The sequence below is a fragment of the Myodes glareolus genome, chromosome 5 (assembly GCF_982192425.1).
Source record: "Myodes glareolus chromosome 5, mMyoGla1.1, whole genome shotgun sequence".
Taxonomy (NCBI): Eukaryota; Metazoa; Chordata; class Mammalia; order Rodentia; family Cricetidae; genus Myodes; species Myodes glareolus.
This window is the reverse complement of record NC_142030.1, coordinates 84,134,356-84,149,888: the sequence shown is the minus strand read 5'-3', so window position 1 is coordinate 84,149,888 and position 15,533 is coordinate 84,134,356. Positions and strand designations below refer to the sequence as shown.

General features: G+C 36.0%; 1 protein-coding gene across 2 annotated transcripts in view; it reads right to left on the bottom strand.

Annotated features, from left to right (window-relative positions):
* Positions 1 to 246: 246 nt before the first annotated feature.
* The window catches only part of LOC125398248 (complement factor H-like), a 49,408-nt gene continuing 34,121 nt past the window's right edge, over positions 247 to 15,533 (bottom strand). Inside the window, exons 13-14 of one of the 2 annotated variants that reach the window (XM_087906451.1) lie at positions 10,649 to 10,831; positions 247 to 930 (exon numbers count right to left, since the gene is read on the bottom strand). In XM_087906451.1, the coding sequence (XP_087762577.1) occupies positions 713 to 930; positions 10,649 to 10,831 (401 nt within the window). In that variant the 3' untranslated portion in view covers positions 247 to 712. Of the gene's footprint in view, positions 931 to 9,561; positions 9,793 to 10,648; positions 10,832 to 15,533 lie in introns of those variants that run through there. The other variant, XM_087906452.1, reaches the window with a different exon arrangement.

Below are 15,533 nucleotides of genomic sequence, written 5' to 3'. Positions count from 1 at the left end.
AACACTATACCCTCTTAAGATAAATACAGGTTTTTAAAAATAAATTTGACTGTATTTTCTGCTATTTTCTTTCATTAATTTGGGCATAAAGCATGGACTTATTGCATCCTTTTCAGTTATACAGACTTTTTATAGGTTTATATCACTGACAGAATTCTATGCGCAGTTAAATTTTAACTCCTTTGTATAATTGCTTGAATATTTCAATGTGTCAAATGAATGTGTTCCATAATTCATACACAAAACGTTTCTAAGATTTGTTTATTAATACAAAAGTAGTATGTAGCAATTACTTATATTCATAAATAATGTTAAGTGTGACAGATTGATTATTACATATTTGTGAGAGAATACTAATTTTTGATATGGAACAATATGTTTTCTTTTCAACATGAATCAAAACCTTTGATCAAAATGTATTGAGAAAGATCGGAAAGCTTTTAAAAAGTTATGGGTACAAATAGACAATAATTGCATTTATTTTCTTGCCATTGGCTATTGTGCTAGGGCACAACACATTTTGTTTTTAAGGCACAAAGGAGTTTTTAATGCACTGTTTTGCATTTGTGGTAGTTGTTTCTCAGGCTCCAAATTAATCACTGTATATCAACAGAAGTTTATACTTGTGAGAAGAAATGAGTTAAACAGTACATCAACCATAAATTGAAACTGGGTTAGTAATATGCATGAATATTTCTCAACAAAGGTTCATTCATCCACTAAACGAAGAACTTTTTATACAACTGGGATAGTTGATTCGACCATCAATGCACCTTGTACGAAGTGGAGGTGATTTATTTGCCACATTATATCCATATTTACATGAAAATTCTACATATTCCCCTGATTTGAAATAGAGGTTTTGTTTTTCTATCCATTTGAAAGTTATGTTATGACTTTCCATGGTCTCTTCTGATATTACACATGCATCTGAAAAAAAATCACCAAAAGTTTATTAATACATACACTTACAGATACTCCAGCCCAATTCTTCAAAGTTTTAAAATCCTGTTTTAAACTATGACATAGAATTAGTTCATATTGGATAGCAAATGGTGTCAAACAATGTTTTTAATGATATAATTAGATTTCAACGGAAAGGACTCCTAATGTCAATGAAAGAAGACACTTAGAATTCAGTAATGCAAGGTTGTTTGTATTTATTTAGGTATTGGGCAAAGGTAAAAAATTTAAACTTAGACATGTACATGATATTCAGACCTAACATTCAGTAAGATGAGTATACTGAAAAATATTACTCTTACCAAACAAAATCATAATTACTATCATAACATTCAATCACAAAGCTATAACTATGAATAGTGATAATTGTATTATGAATTTGATTTTTATAGTTTTAAAATTATGTCTATCAAATTACAACATTATATAAGTGACTAACTTGCTTGGAAAGCATCTCCTGCAACCACCACCTGAGCCCCTGGCCTTCTTTACATTGCTAGAAAAGCAAGAGGACTTAATATCCAAGTTCATGCTGTCTCCTGCAAATTGTTTAATGCTACAATCCTGGCTCACAGTGCATCTAATCATACACTACTGTAAAGCCTGCGACTAAGTGCTACAGAATGGTTACCAAATTCTCTGAACCACCCTCCAGTGCAGCATCTGGTCCCATGCCACTGTCCGGTCAGAGGCAAATCCTACTGATCACTCTCTGCTTAGGTTTCCAGGAAAAATATCCCTTGAGAGTAGTAAATTTGCTAAGAAAAGTTTCTGAGAAAACCTAATCATCCTCTGTGTGCAACCATATGCACTGTAGGAATTTCACACAACAATCACCCTGTACCCTGTGCTGTCTCTACCACCCAACCTGAGCTAATGAGTGTCCAAGTTTCATTATAATTCACAGAAACAGTAGTTCATATTGTGCCCAAAGGTGCTAATTATGAATAATCTATTGGTGCTGCAATGAATTAATTCCTGCACTGTAGTCAAGATACATCTCATGTAAAAAAGTGTTCATCAATGTAGTGCATGAAAAACTGATCAGACAGATGTGCACAGAAAAAATCACAAGAAATGTGAAGAAATGGGGGGCAACAAGACCTAAGAATAATAAAGATAGAAGAAGGAAAACTCCAGCTACAAGGCACAGAAAATACATTCAGCAAAATCATTGAAGAAAACATTCCCAACCTAAATAAGTATATGCCTATGAAGGTACAAGTAGCTACAGAACACTAAATAGATTGTCCCCAAAAAGATCCATGACCATGTAATAATCAAAACACTAAACATACTGAATAAAGAAAGAATACTAAGAGTCACAAAGGAAAAAGGCCAAGTAACATATAAAGGCAGACCTGTCAGCACCATACCTGACTTCTCAGTGGAAACACTGAAAGCCAGAAAGTCCTAGACATGTGTTCTGTAGACACTTAAAGAACATGGATGCAAACCCTGACTATTATGTCCAGCAAAGCTTTCAATCACCATCGATGGAGAAAACAAGATAGTCCTTGAAAAAATAAACCAATTTAAACAAAAACAATACCTATCTACAAACCCAGTCTTATAGAAAGTAAAAGTAGGAAAATTCCATCTCAAGGAAGCTAGTTGAACCCACAAAAACAGAGGCAACATATAGCCTCACACCAGAAAACCCTAAAAAAGGAAACACTCAAACTCTATCACTGAAAAATAACAAGATTTAACTTTCATTGATCATTAATATCTCTTAATATCAATGGACTCAGTTCACCTATAAAAAGACACAGGCTGACAGGATGGATATGAAAACAGGATCCGTCCTTCTTCTGCATATAAGAAACACACCTCAAAGAGAGACATCACCTCAGGATAAAGGGTGGAAAAAATTTTCCAATAAAATGAACCTAAGAAATAAGCAGGTGTAGCTATCCTAATATATAACAAGATAGAATTAAAACTAAAATCAATTAGAAGAGATGGAGAAGGACACTTCAAACTTATCATGGAAAAATTCATCAAGATGCGGACAAAATCCTGAACAACTATGCCCCAAATACAAGAGCACACACATATGTGAAAAAAAACATAATTAAAGCTAAAATTGCACATCAAATTCTACACAGTATACACACTAATAGTATGAGACTTCAACATCTCATTCTCCACAATTGACAGTTCAACCAGACAGAAACTTAACAGAGAGATAAGTGAACTAACAGATGTCATGACTCAAATGGACTTAACAGACATCTATAGAACATTCCACCAAAGAAAACAAAAGAATATACCTTCTTCTTAGCATCTCATGGAAACTTCTCAAAAATTGACCACATACTTGGTAACAAAGCAAACAGCCACAGATATAAAAGAAAATAGAATAATCCCCTGTATCTTATCAGATCACAATGACTTAAATTAAAATTCAACAACAACACTACTCACAGAAAGTCTACACACTCATGGAAACTGAACAATACTCAACTGAATCACCCCTGGGTCAAGGAAAAAATAAAGAAAAAAATTAAAGACTTTCAAGAAATCAAATAAAATGAATACACAACATACCCATACCTACTTGACAGTATGAAGGCAGTGCTAAGAAGAAAGTGCATAGCACTAAGTGCCTGCATAAAGAATGTGGAGAAATCTCATACTAGAAACTTAACAGCACACCTGAAAGCTCTAGAATAAAAAGAAGTCAATTTACACAGAAAAAATAGATGACAAAAAATATTCAGAATGGGGAAAATTCAATAAAGTAGAAACAAAGAAAACAATAAAAAGAATCAATTAAACAAAGAGCTAGTTTTTTGAAAATATCAACAAGACAGACAAACCCTTATCCAAACTAATCAAAAGGTAGAGATAGAAAATTAAAATTAACAAAATTGAAAATGAAAAGTTTGACATAGCAAGAGACACTGAGGATCCAGAGAACCATTAGGTCATATCTGAAAACTTGTCTTCCAAAAAATTTTAAATTGTAAAAGAAATGGACAATTTTCTGGAACTGGTACCAAAATTAAATCAAGACCATGTGAACATTTTAAACATACCTATAAGTTGTAGGGAAATAGGAGTCATCAAGAGTCTCCCAATAACAGCAAAAGCCCAGAGTCAGATGGTTTCATTGCATAATTCTACTAGAACTTCAAAGAAGATCTATTATATATACTCCTCAAATTGTTCCATACCACAGACACCGAAGGAACGTTGCCAAACTTGTTTTAAGAGGTTACAGTTATCCTAACACCAAAACTACACAGACTCAACTAATAAAGAGAATTAAAGACAAACTTCCTCATGAACATTGATGAGAAAATACTCAAAAAATTCTGGAAAATTGAATCTAAGAACACATAGAAAATCATCTACCATAATCAAGTTGGCTTCATCCAAGAAATGCAAGGATGGTTTGATATATAAAAATTTAACAATGCAATCCACCATATAAATTAATGGAAATAAAAACCCATATGATCATCTCATCAGATGTTGAGAAAGCACCACGTATGATAAAGGTTCTGGAGAGATAAGGAATATAAGGATCATTTCCAAACATAATAAAAACAATATATAGCAAGTTGACAGCAAATATCAAATTAAAAGAAACTAAATGCAATTTTACTAAAATCAGGAGTAAGACAATGCTGTCTATGCTCTCCATATCGGTTCAGCATAATACTGAAAGTCCTATCTAGTGCAATTTGACAACAAAAGGAGATCAAGAGAAACATTATCATTCAAAAATAGCCACAAACAGCATAAAATATCTTGGCTTAACAATAACCAAAGAAGTGAAAGACCTCTATGTCAAGATCTCTAAATCTCTAAAGAAAGAAATTGAAGATTATATCAGAAAATGGAAAGATCTTCCATTCTCTTGGATAGGTAGGAACATCATAATAAAAATGACATTCATACCAAATGCAATATATGTATTCAGTGCAATCCTCAGCAAAATACACAATTTTTTATAGACCTTGAAAAAACAATACTCAATACTTCTGTGGAATAGCAAAAACACACACACACACACAAAAACAAAAAGCAAAACAAAACAAAACAACTGAATACCCAAAACAATTCTGTACAATAAAGGAACTTCTGGAGGCATCACATCCCTCACATCAAGCTCTATTGTAGACCTACAGTAATGAAAACAGATTGGTACTGGCATAGAAACAGACAGGTGGACCAATGGAATTTAATCAAAGACTCCGATACTAATCCACAAACCTATGAATACCTGATTTTTGAAAAAAAATCTAAAATTATACAATGGAAAGAAGAAAGATCTTCAACAAATGGTGCTGGCATAACTGGATGTCAACAAGTAGAAGAATGAAAATAGAGTCATAACTATCATGATGCACAAAATTCGTATACAAATAGATTAAAGACCTCAACATATATCTGACCACACTGAACCTGATAGAAAAGAAAGTGGGAAGTAGCCTTAAATGCATAGGCACAGGAGAACACTTCCTAAATACAAAACCAGTAGCACAGACACTCAGAACAACAATAAATAAATGGGACCTCGTAAAACTAATAAAATTCTGTAAAGCAAAGGACACAATCAATAAGACAAATGCACAGGCTATTGACTGGGAAAATATCTTCACCATCCCCACATTAGACAGAGGACTGATTTAAGAACTAGACAACAAAATATAAAATAATTCAATTAAAAATAAGGTATAGTTCTAAACAGAAAATTCTTAATAGAAGAATGTCAAATGGCCAAAGACTTGTAAAGAAATGTTCAACTTCCCTAGCCATCAGAAAAATGCAAATCAAAATGACTCTGAGATACCATCTTACGCTAGTCGGAATGGCTAAGACCAAAAGCATGGATGATTGCTTATGTTGGAGAGGATGTTGAGTAAGGGAAACATTCATCCATTTCAGGTGGGAATGAAAACTTGTACAGCCACCTTGGAAAGCAGGATAGCAATTTTTTAGAAAATTGGGAATCAACCTGACTCAAGACCCAGCAATAATACTTTGGGGCATACACCCAAAGAATGTCCAATTACACTATAAGGACATTTGCTCATCTGTGTTCATAACAGCAGTAACCAGAAACTGGAAACAACCTAGATGTCCTTAACAAGACAACAAATAGAGAAAATGTAGTACATTTACACATTGAAGCATTATTCAGCAGAAAAAAAAAAAACCCTACGACATCTTGAAATTTGCTTGCAAATAAATGAAACTAGTAAAAAATTCCGGAGTGAGTTAATCCAGTTACACAAAGATGAGCACAGCATGTACTCACTAACAATTGGATATTATATATAAAACAACAGACAACGGTCATATAGTTCATGATCCCAGAGAAGCTAGGTAACAAGTAGAACTCTAAGAGAAACATGTATAGATGCCCTTGGGAAGGGGAAATAGACAAGATCTGAAGTAACTTAGGAGCATCAGGGTGAGAAAGAAAGAGAGGGTGGAAGGGGAGGAGAAGGGGAGAGGAGAACTTGAGGGAACAGTGGTGTGGGAGGTAATTCTGTCTATGTGTTGCTTTTATTGATTAATGAATAAAGAGACTGTTTTGACCTATAGCAAGGTAGAACTTAGTTTGGTAGGGAAAACAAAACTGTATGCAGGGAGAAAGAACGTAGAGTCAAGGAGAATCCATGTATGCTGGATGCAACTTTATCCAGTAAGCCACAGCCACATGGCAATGCACAGATTAATGGAGATGGTCTAGTTTAGGATGTAAGACCTAACCAATAAGAAGTTAAAACTAATAGACCAAACAATGATTTAATTAATATAATTTTTATGTGGTTACTTCAGGTCTCGGCACCCAGAAAAGAAAAAGCAGACTCCTACAACAGGACAGAATAATAAAGATGGGGGAAGGACAGAGCAGGAGAGCACGGAAAGGGATTTCTTAATTGAGAAAGGCAATATGGAGCTAGCAAGAAACCTGGCACTAAAGAAATTCCCAGGAATTCACAAGGATGACCCCCAGCTAAGGCCCTAAGCAATGGTGGAGAGGGTTCCTGAATTGGTATTGCCCTGTAGTCAGATTGATGATGATATTAAATGTTGTCAGAGAATCTTCACCCAGCAACTGATGAAAAAAATTTAGAGTTCCACATCAGGGCACTGGGCTGATCTCCCAAAGTCCAGTTGAAGAGAAGGAGGAGCAAAAATATGAACAAAACGGCCATGTCCCAGATGGGGATATCCATGAGACAGTCAACCTGAGTCATAATGGGAACCCACCAATCTTACCTCACAGTGGGGGAACCAGCATAGGATCAAACGATGCCCTTTGAATGTAAATGACAGTTGTATGGGGAAGACTGTGGGTCACTGCTTAATGTATGATGGGGAGGGCCTTGGTCCTTCCTCACAGCATGTGCTAGACTTTGGTGAATTCCTATGGGAAGCTTTACCCTCTCTGAGTAGTGGAATGGGAGTAGGGGGAAAACTAGAGGGTGTGGAAGAGAGGAAGTACAGGGAACTGAGATTGGCATGTGAAATGAGAAAAGATATTTTTTAAAATAATGAATACATAAATAAATAAATAATATTTCTGTAGGAATTCTTAGAAATGGTCCACCAGAATCAACTTTATTGCCTCCTTAGAAAGTAAGAATAATTCAACCCATATATATTAATAATGTACTGCATTACATCAATGGATGAATGGTAAGTTAAGAGATCATTTCAATAGAAGCAGGGAAAGCATATGAGAAACCTTGATGCATCTACAATGTTAAAAATGACTGAGTAGTTAAGAATATAAAAGAGAGTACAGTAGAATCATCAAATGCCATAAAAGTTTCTCATACTTTTTAAGGTAGATTTTGAGGGGAAGCTATATGGGGTGTGAATTTGGAGGAATAGAAGGAGAGGAAATTATAATAAAGATATATTGTGTGAAAAGTATTTTAAATTAAGAACAAAACATGAAAACTGAAAACAAAACTGGTTAGGTAGTTCCTTCATTGTCAGTATACAATTATATTTCATTATATGAAAATCAGTTCTTTTTATAGACCAATATTTTCTGTGAATTAACAAAGCAACCTCATTATCATTAGCATCAAAAACTCAATTTAGCAATGAATTAACAACAGAAGTGCAAGACTTTAACCATAACTATTAGTTAACTGGTGGAAGAATGATGAGAGACAAAAAATGGATAAATCTTGTCTGTTAAATTTTTAGAAGAATCAATATCAGTATTAATATTAAAATGTACATCTTCCCCATGCCAATTATCATACTCCATGAAACTCCATTGAAATACCAATAAAATTTTCATACAAATGGATGGGAGATTCTAAAACTTCAATGGAAGTACAATAAAATGCGTAGACAACTAGAACTTAAACAAAAAATATCCAGGAGATATCATAATATCTTATTTCAATATACACCAGAAACCCCTCAGTAGCCAGAGCACTGTGACACTTAGATGAACAATAAAGTGAATGAGAAAAGAGATTTGAAAAATTGATCTATGTGTCTATAGTTAATTGATCTTAATAGAGGAAAACTGATAGCTTATTCAATAAATAATACAAGAGTAATCAATATCCATATGGAAAGAATTAAAATTTAATTCCTATTTCTCCTTCTAGGCAAAAATCAACCCAAAGTCGATTAAAGATATAAATGTAAGAACGAGATGTTGAAATTACAAGAAAAAATAACAGGAAAACACCTCCTTGGGTTTGGACACTTAATGTTTAGATGGGATCCCAAATCACAAAACAAAAAACAAATCTTGATGAATGGAGTTTATCACAATGAAATGCTTGTGTATATCAAAAAACATAGTCAATACAATGAAGCAGAAACAACCTATAGAACTGGAGAAAATTGTGGAGTTTTTTGTTGTCAGGGGTCTATAGTTGTTTCCTATCTCAAAAATACAAATGGAATTGAAAATATTTTAAAAACAAAAAAGACCACCAAAACTGGGTAAAATAAAGAGACACTTCTGATAGGAATATTATACATGTGGGTGAGGGGGAATAGTTGCTTAGTATCATTAGCTCTCATTTCCCTGACAGATTTCCAGTGAGATACCTTATCACCCATGTTTAATGGCATTGCAGAAAGGAACCCTTAAAAATTACAAATGTTCATGAGTTGTAGTGGAAAGGAAACTTTGAATCTATTAATGGGAATATGAGTTTGTATAGCTACTATGGACAATAATATGGAGATTTCACGAGAATCTAAAAATTGATCTTCCATATACTATTGCTGTATCCCTCTTTGATATGTACCCAGAGGAAAAGAAACCAGCCTTCTCCACCTGCACGTATACGTTTATTGCACATTGCCATGATATAGTAACTATGATGGGATAACAGTCTGGGTACCCACCAATTGATGAACTTATAAAGATAACGTAGTATATTTGTATGTCAAATATAATTCAGACAATAAAGATAACTTTTATTATTTTAGTTAGAAAAAGGCATTGAAGGACTTTAAGTGAAATGAGCCAAACACAAGAATACAAGTCCTTCATATTCTTTCCCACACAATGGAAGAAAAACTAAAATTCCTCTAGACTGCCTGACAGTGATTAGTAGAAGTTAGATCGTTTATCTAAGGGAAGGGGAGCTTCCTTGAGGGACATAGACTTAATAACTGCAAGGTGTGTAGAGGTGTGGTATATGAATAAGAATGGCCTCTGTATTGAAAGATTTTCTGTGTCAAATAGATACATGACACAAGCTGGAGTCAACAGAGAAGAAGGAGTTTCAGTTGAGGAAAAGCCTCCATGACATCCAGCTGTAAAGCCTTTTCTCAATTAGTGATCAGTGTGGGAGGGACCAGTCCATGGCAGTCCTGGAGGTTATAAAAAGGCTGGCTTAGTAAGCCATGAAAAGTAAGCTAGTGAGCATAACCCCTCCGTGGCCTCTACATCAGCTCCTGCCTCCAGGTTCCTGTGCTCACTTCCTTCGATAATAAGTAGAAATATGGAAGTGAAAGCCAAATAAACCCTTTCCTCCCCAACTTGTTTTTAGTAATGTTGTTTCATCTCAGCAATAGAAACCCTAACTACAGCAGCCTCCACTTACTTATATGTTGCTTATTTATCAGGGAGCTACTGCTTGAATAGGACTGGGCTGTGACTTTGTTGGAGTAGGTGTAACCTTGTTAGAAATGTATCTCTGGTTGTAGGCTTTAAGGTTTCAAAAGACCAAGGCAGGTCCAGTGTCTATAGCATCCTGCTGCCTTCAGAGTCAGATATAGAACTTTCAGCTATTTCCCCACCACAAAATCTGCCTGTGTACCACCATGCTACCCCCACATGATGATAATGAACTAGGCTCTGAAACTGTAAACACTTCCCACTTAAATGATTTCTTTTATAAGAGTTGCTAGGGTTATGGTGTCTCCTCAAAGCAAGAAAACATCAACTGATCCAACAGATATGGAAATATCATGCTCGCATGATATTTTATGGACATCAATACATACTAATAAAAACACAATAATAAAGAATAAGTTGCATAACTATATTTGTGAACTATTTTTATATAAAAGGAATCTAATAATCTTGCTTTCTTCACATGCTGATATTTGGCAGTGAAGCACTAAGCAAAAGCGTGCTTTTAATCTGTGAATGTTCTTTACTAACCGAAAAATATGCATATCATAAAAATTAATCTCCTGTGATTTATAAAAACAAGGTACTTACGTAAACATTTTGGTGGCTCAGACCACTCTCCATTTCTACATGTTATTTTCTTTTTGCCCTGCAGTCGGTACAAGTTCTGGCACTGATATTCAACTGAAGATAATGGTGCATATTCTTCTAATGGGAAGGAGGTGATGTCTCCATTTTCAATAGATGGAGGAGGCCCACATTTCCCCGTCGAATCTAAGAATGACAACATTTGAATGTTTGAGAGATCAAATCAAAGTACAGCCTTAAACAGAACCAATGAAAGCACAGTTCTAAACAAGACTTTAGTGATTTCAGGCCACATAAATTATTCCTTGAAGAAATTTCAATCAAATTAACAGTTACTATTTTTTTCTTTCTTCTCATCTAAAGTACTTATTGAATTGGAGTGTGCATGTCTGTTCTGAAGCCTTCCAGTGCTAGTAAATATTGTAACTTCTGAACATACAGATGCTAGTGTAGACAGTCAAGGTTTCTTTGTTTTTAAGACACTGGTGTATTTATTGCTTTGCATATTCCCAATCCTCATCATAAATTTTGCAGAAACACACATTTATGGACAAGAAATTAAAGCTTATAAAGCTACAGAAGGCTAATTAGGCTTTCTGATTTCTTAAGGTGGACAAATATTTATTGGAATCTATAGGTTATACTTTTGCTAGGTACAACAGGGATTCTAATATATAATCTATTTAGTAAACAATATGGGAAGAGGGAAGACTGAGAATTCTAGTTAAGAAATTCAGGGTGCAACTAGCTGTACAATGTTTTATACCATTTGTTTTTCTTTTGGGTGTCTGATTGTCCAATGAGATCATAGGAAAAGACTGAAATCAAGTACTGGTTGTATAATCTGTTGAGTAAGATTTCAACAGGAACATCATTAAACAGAACTGATTTCCAATGTTGTCTACAAGAAAAATAAAATGTTCAAGATCCAATGAAAATGTTATACCATGAAGGAAAACGAAAACAGTTGGGTATAAGGCATAATTATGCATGTTTAAGAACTGAGTAAACTCAAACAGAACAAGTTGTGAAGCTCATGCAGACACATGCATTGAAACTGCTCCAAGAAATTTTTTTAAATGAATGAAGTCATCACTATCCACATTGGATGAAGATTGAAAGAAAGTGACTTCCCATCTACCACCATGGAGGCCATAGGAGATGAAAGAAAATGAGAGTCAGCCTTGAAATCTTTGTCCAGTGGTGCTAGCCCCTTCAAGGTAGACACTATCAGATAAAAGAAGATAAAAAGGATTTATCTCACACAAAGAGTTCGTCAGAAATACTAACTCCCTGAATTTATTGGAGAAATAAAAATAAAAATTAAGACTTTAGGTGAAAAGCAACTGGTAAAATGAGGGTTATATACTAAATGATCTTTCTGCTCATTAAATTATGCTCATGTCTGAGGGGAAACCTAGCATTTGAGAATGGTGTTCAGTATATGTATCAGAAATCTTTAAGTAAAACATGGCAAGTGGGAACTATAAATCAATTATAAGGTTAAGTGAAGTTTTCAGATTCCATTGAAGTATAAAATGCCATAATTAGTAAAGGATGACAAACACACACACACACACACACACACACACACACACACACACACTCACATACAAATACCCAGGGTGACTTCAGTAACAAGTAGTTAGGTGATGTGGGCTTCCCCTCTGTATGATGTGAATACCATTGATTAATAAAGAAACTGCCTTGTCCTATTGATAGGGCAGAATTTATGTAGGCAGGGAAAACTATACTGAGTGCTGGGAGAAATGAGGCATGTAGCCCCACCGGAGACAGATGCTGAAACTTTACTAGGTAAACCACTGCCAAAGGGCAATACACAGATGAATAGAAATGGGTTAAATTAATATGTAAGTGTTAGTTATTAAGAAGTTAGAACTAATGGGCCAAGCAGTGATTTAAATAATAAATTCTGTATGATTATTTTGGGGCTGAGCTGCCAGGCATTCAGGAAACAAACATGCGGCCTCCTACAACAGTTAGGAAACAGAGATAGCATACTCAAATTATGTACTCAAAACCAAAAAAAAGATGCTTGCCAGAAAATATTGAGAAATATTTCTTAAAGAAAAAGGAAAAGGGAAATAAGACTGAAAAACTGAGGAAGCATACAAAAATTAACAAAAGAACAGATATAGCAAGCATATTAGTAATTGTTTCACATGCAAATAATCTGAAATAAAATTTGAGCAGTGGACTAGGCAGTTAAAGTTTGTTTATAGATATGATGTAAAATTTTGCATCAAAAATATATAGTTCACATTCAATACTAAATGACTAATTGAAGTATTTTGGGAAATTTCTGTACTCATAAAATTAAGTCTTGACATGTACTCATAAAGTCTTTTATTTTTAAATCAGTATGTAAGAAAAAAGGAAATCCCATAGTCCCTCACCCCTTATTACATGTGGCAGATATCAGAGCTTGTCCTTGGCTCTTGGGAGTAGAAAACCTTGGCTTTGTCCCTTCCAGGCTTCTGCATCTGGGAGAGTGGGCTCTGTTCCTCACCTGGGCAGCACAGTAAGCAGAGTTGGTCCAGTGGAAGGAGTAAGTGAACATGCCCTGAGGGAGGGAGAGGAGAACTTGCCCCATCTCTTGCTCTTTGCTGACTTGTGTGAGCTAGCTGGGCAGTGCTGGAGAGATCTCCTTGGTAATGAGGAAGAAGAGTTGGCTGGCTGACCAACTTAGCTACCATCCAGGACAAGAACCAGAAATCTGAGACGACCCCTCCCCAACCTCCATTCTATCTATGAACTGCTAGAGCACATGAAGGTGCCATTTTTGCAGATCTAAAGCTGCAGGATCTCAATGACACAGGGTAACAACAAAATGTATAAGAGGAGGCCCAGTATCAATAGCATTGCAGAAGCCAGAGGCCTTGAACCAGACCAACCAAACACTCCAATAAAAAAAAATACAGTACAAATCTAAACAGAGAACTCTCAACAGAGAAATCTAAAATGGATGAAATACACCGAAGGAAATGTTTAACATCCTTAGTCATCACAGAAATGCAAATCTAAACAACTTACAGGTGTTAGATACTTCATTTCTTACACATGTAAGAATGGCCAACATCAAAAACACTGATGACAACTTATGCTGGAGATGTTGTGAAGAAAGGGGAACACTCCTGTATTGCTAGTGGGAATGCAAGCAGGTGCAACCCCTCTGGTGTGGCAATTTCTCAGATAATAAGGAAACAACCTTCCTCAAGACCCAGTAATACCACTTTTAAGTGTATATCCAAAGGATGCTCAATCGTACCACAAGGACATGTGCTCAACTATGTTCATAGCAGCATTGTTTGTTATAATTAGCACCTGGAAACAACCTAAATGCCCCTTGACTAAAGAATGGCTGAGGAAAATGTGGTACATTTACACAATGGAGCACTACACAGCAGAAAAAAAAACCTGACAGCTTGAAATTTGCAGGAAAATGAATGGAGTTAGAAAACCTTATTTTGAATGAGTTAACCAAGATACAGAAAGACAATTATCATATGTACTCACTCATAGGTGGTTTTTTAACATAAAACAAAGAAATCCAGTCTACAAACCACAATCACAGAGAACGTAGGCAACAATGATGACACTAAGAGTGACTTGCATAGATCTAATCTACATGGGAAGTAGAAAAAGACAAGATCTCCTGAGTAAATTGGGAACTTGGGGACCTTGGGGGAGGGTTGAACTGGGAAGGGGACAGGCAGGAAGGGGAGCAGAGAAAAATGTAGAGCTCAATAAAAATCATTTTAAAATGAGGTAAAAAAATGGAGAGAGAGTCAAACCAGGCCTAGTCCCTCCCCTGTCTACCTAGGTAAGATGATCTTCAGCTTCCACCCTGAGTCCCTTCTTTTCCATCTCTTCCTTCAAGAGAAAGTTTCTGTCTCTCCCTTCTTTCCACTTCTCCCTGTCCACACCCTCTCTCTCTTTCTTTTTCTCTCTCTCTCTTCTTCACTTTCCCCCCTCTGCCTCTCTCTCTGTTCTTCTCCTCTTCTCCCCTTCCCCCTTCATAACCCACTAAATAAATATCCAACCTCACTCTGCATGGCATATCTTTGTCTTTCACCCACCAGCAGACTCCTTACCAGGGACAGGCTGCCTTTGGAGACCTGAGGCATAGTCTCCTAGTGTAATCATCTGTCTGTCCTCACGGGACTGGCTGCCCCATCAGGGTCTTTCATCCACCTCACGACTCCCTGCTTGGGACTGGCCCTTCGTGGCCCACTGCAGCCACTTGGGGAATTGCACCATCCCTGCATAGTACTCCCTGCTGCCTTCATCCACTTAGGGAACTGTTTAGCCCACTTGGGGATCTGCAGTGTTTTATATAACCACAACAACCAGAAGGACATAACCCTCTGAATCAACAAAGCAGGGCTCACATGTGCTTACAGAGACTGAAGCAGAAAATACTTGGCCTGCAAGGCTCTGCACAAGATTCTATGCCTACATGTTAGGGTTTTTAGCTTGATATTTTTTTGTGGGACTCCTAACAGTAGGAGTGAGTGTGTCTCTAATATATTTGCCTGCTCTTGGGACACTTTCCCTCCTGTCATATTGCCTTGTTCAGCCTAGTTATGAAGCTGTCTGTCTTGTCTTATTGCAGACTGTTTTGGCATGCTAAGTTATTGTCTTGGAGGCCTTTTATTTTCTGAAGGGAAAAGGTGGGGAGTGCATCTAAAGTACAGGGGAGAGTGAGAAACTGGGAGGAGTAGAGTGAGGGAAGCTGTGGCCTGGGTGTATTATATGAGAAAAAAATTCAGTTAAATAAAAAGGAAACTTAAAAAACTGTAGAGGCCCCAAAAATGTGAACTTATTTCTCTTTGTCTGAAGGTTAGAGAGACTGTTGGCAAGTATG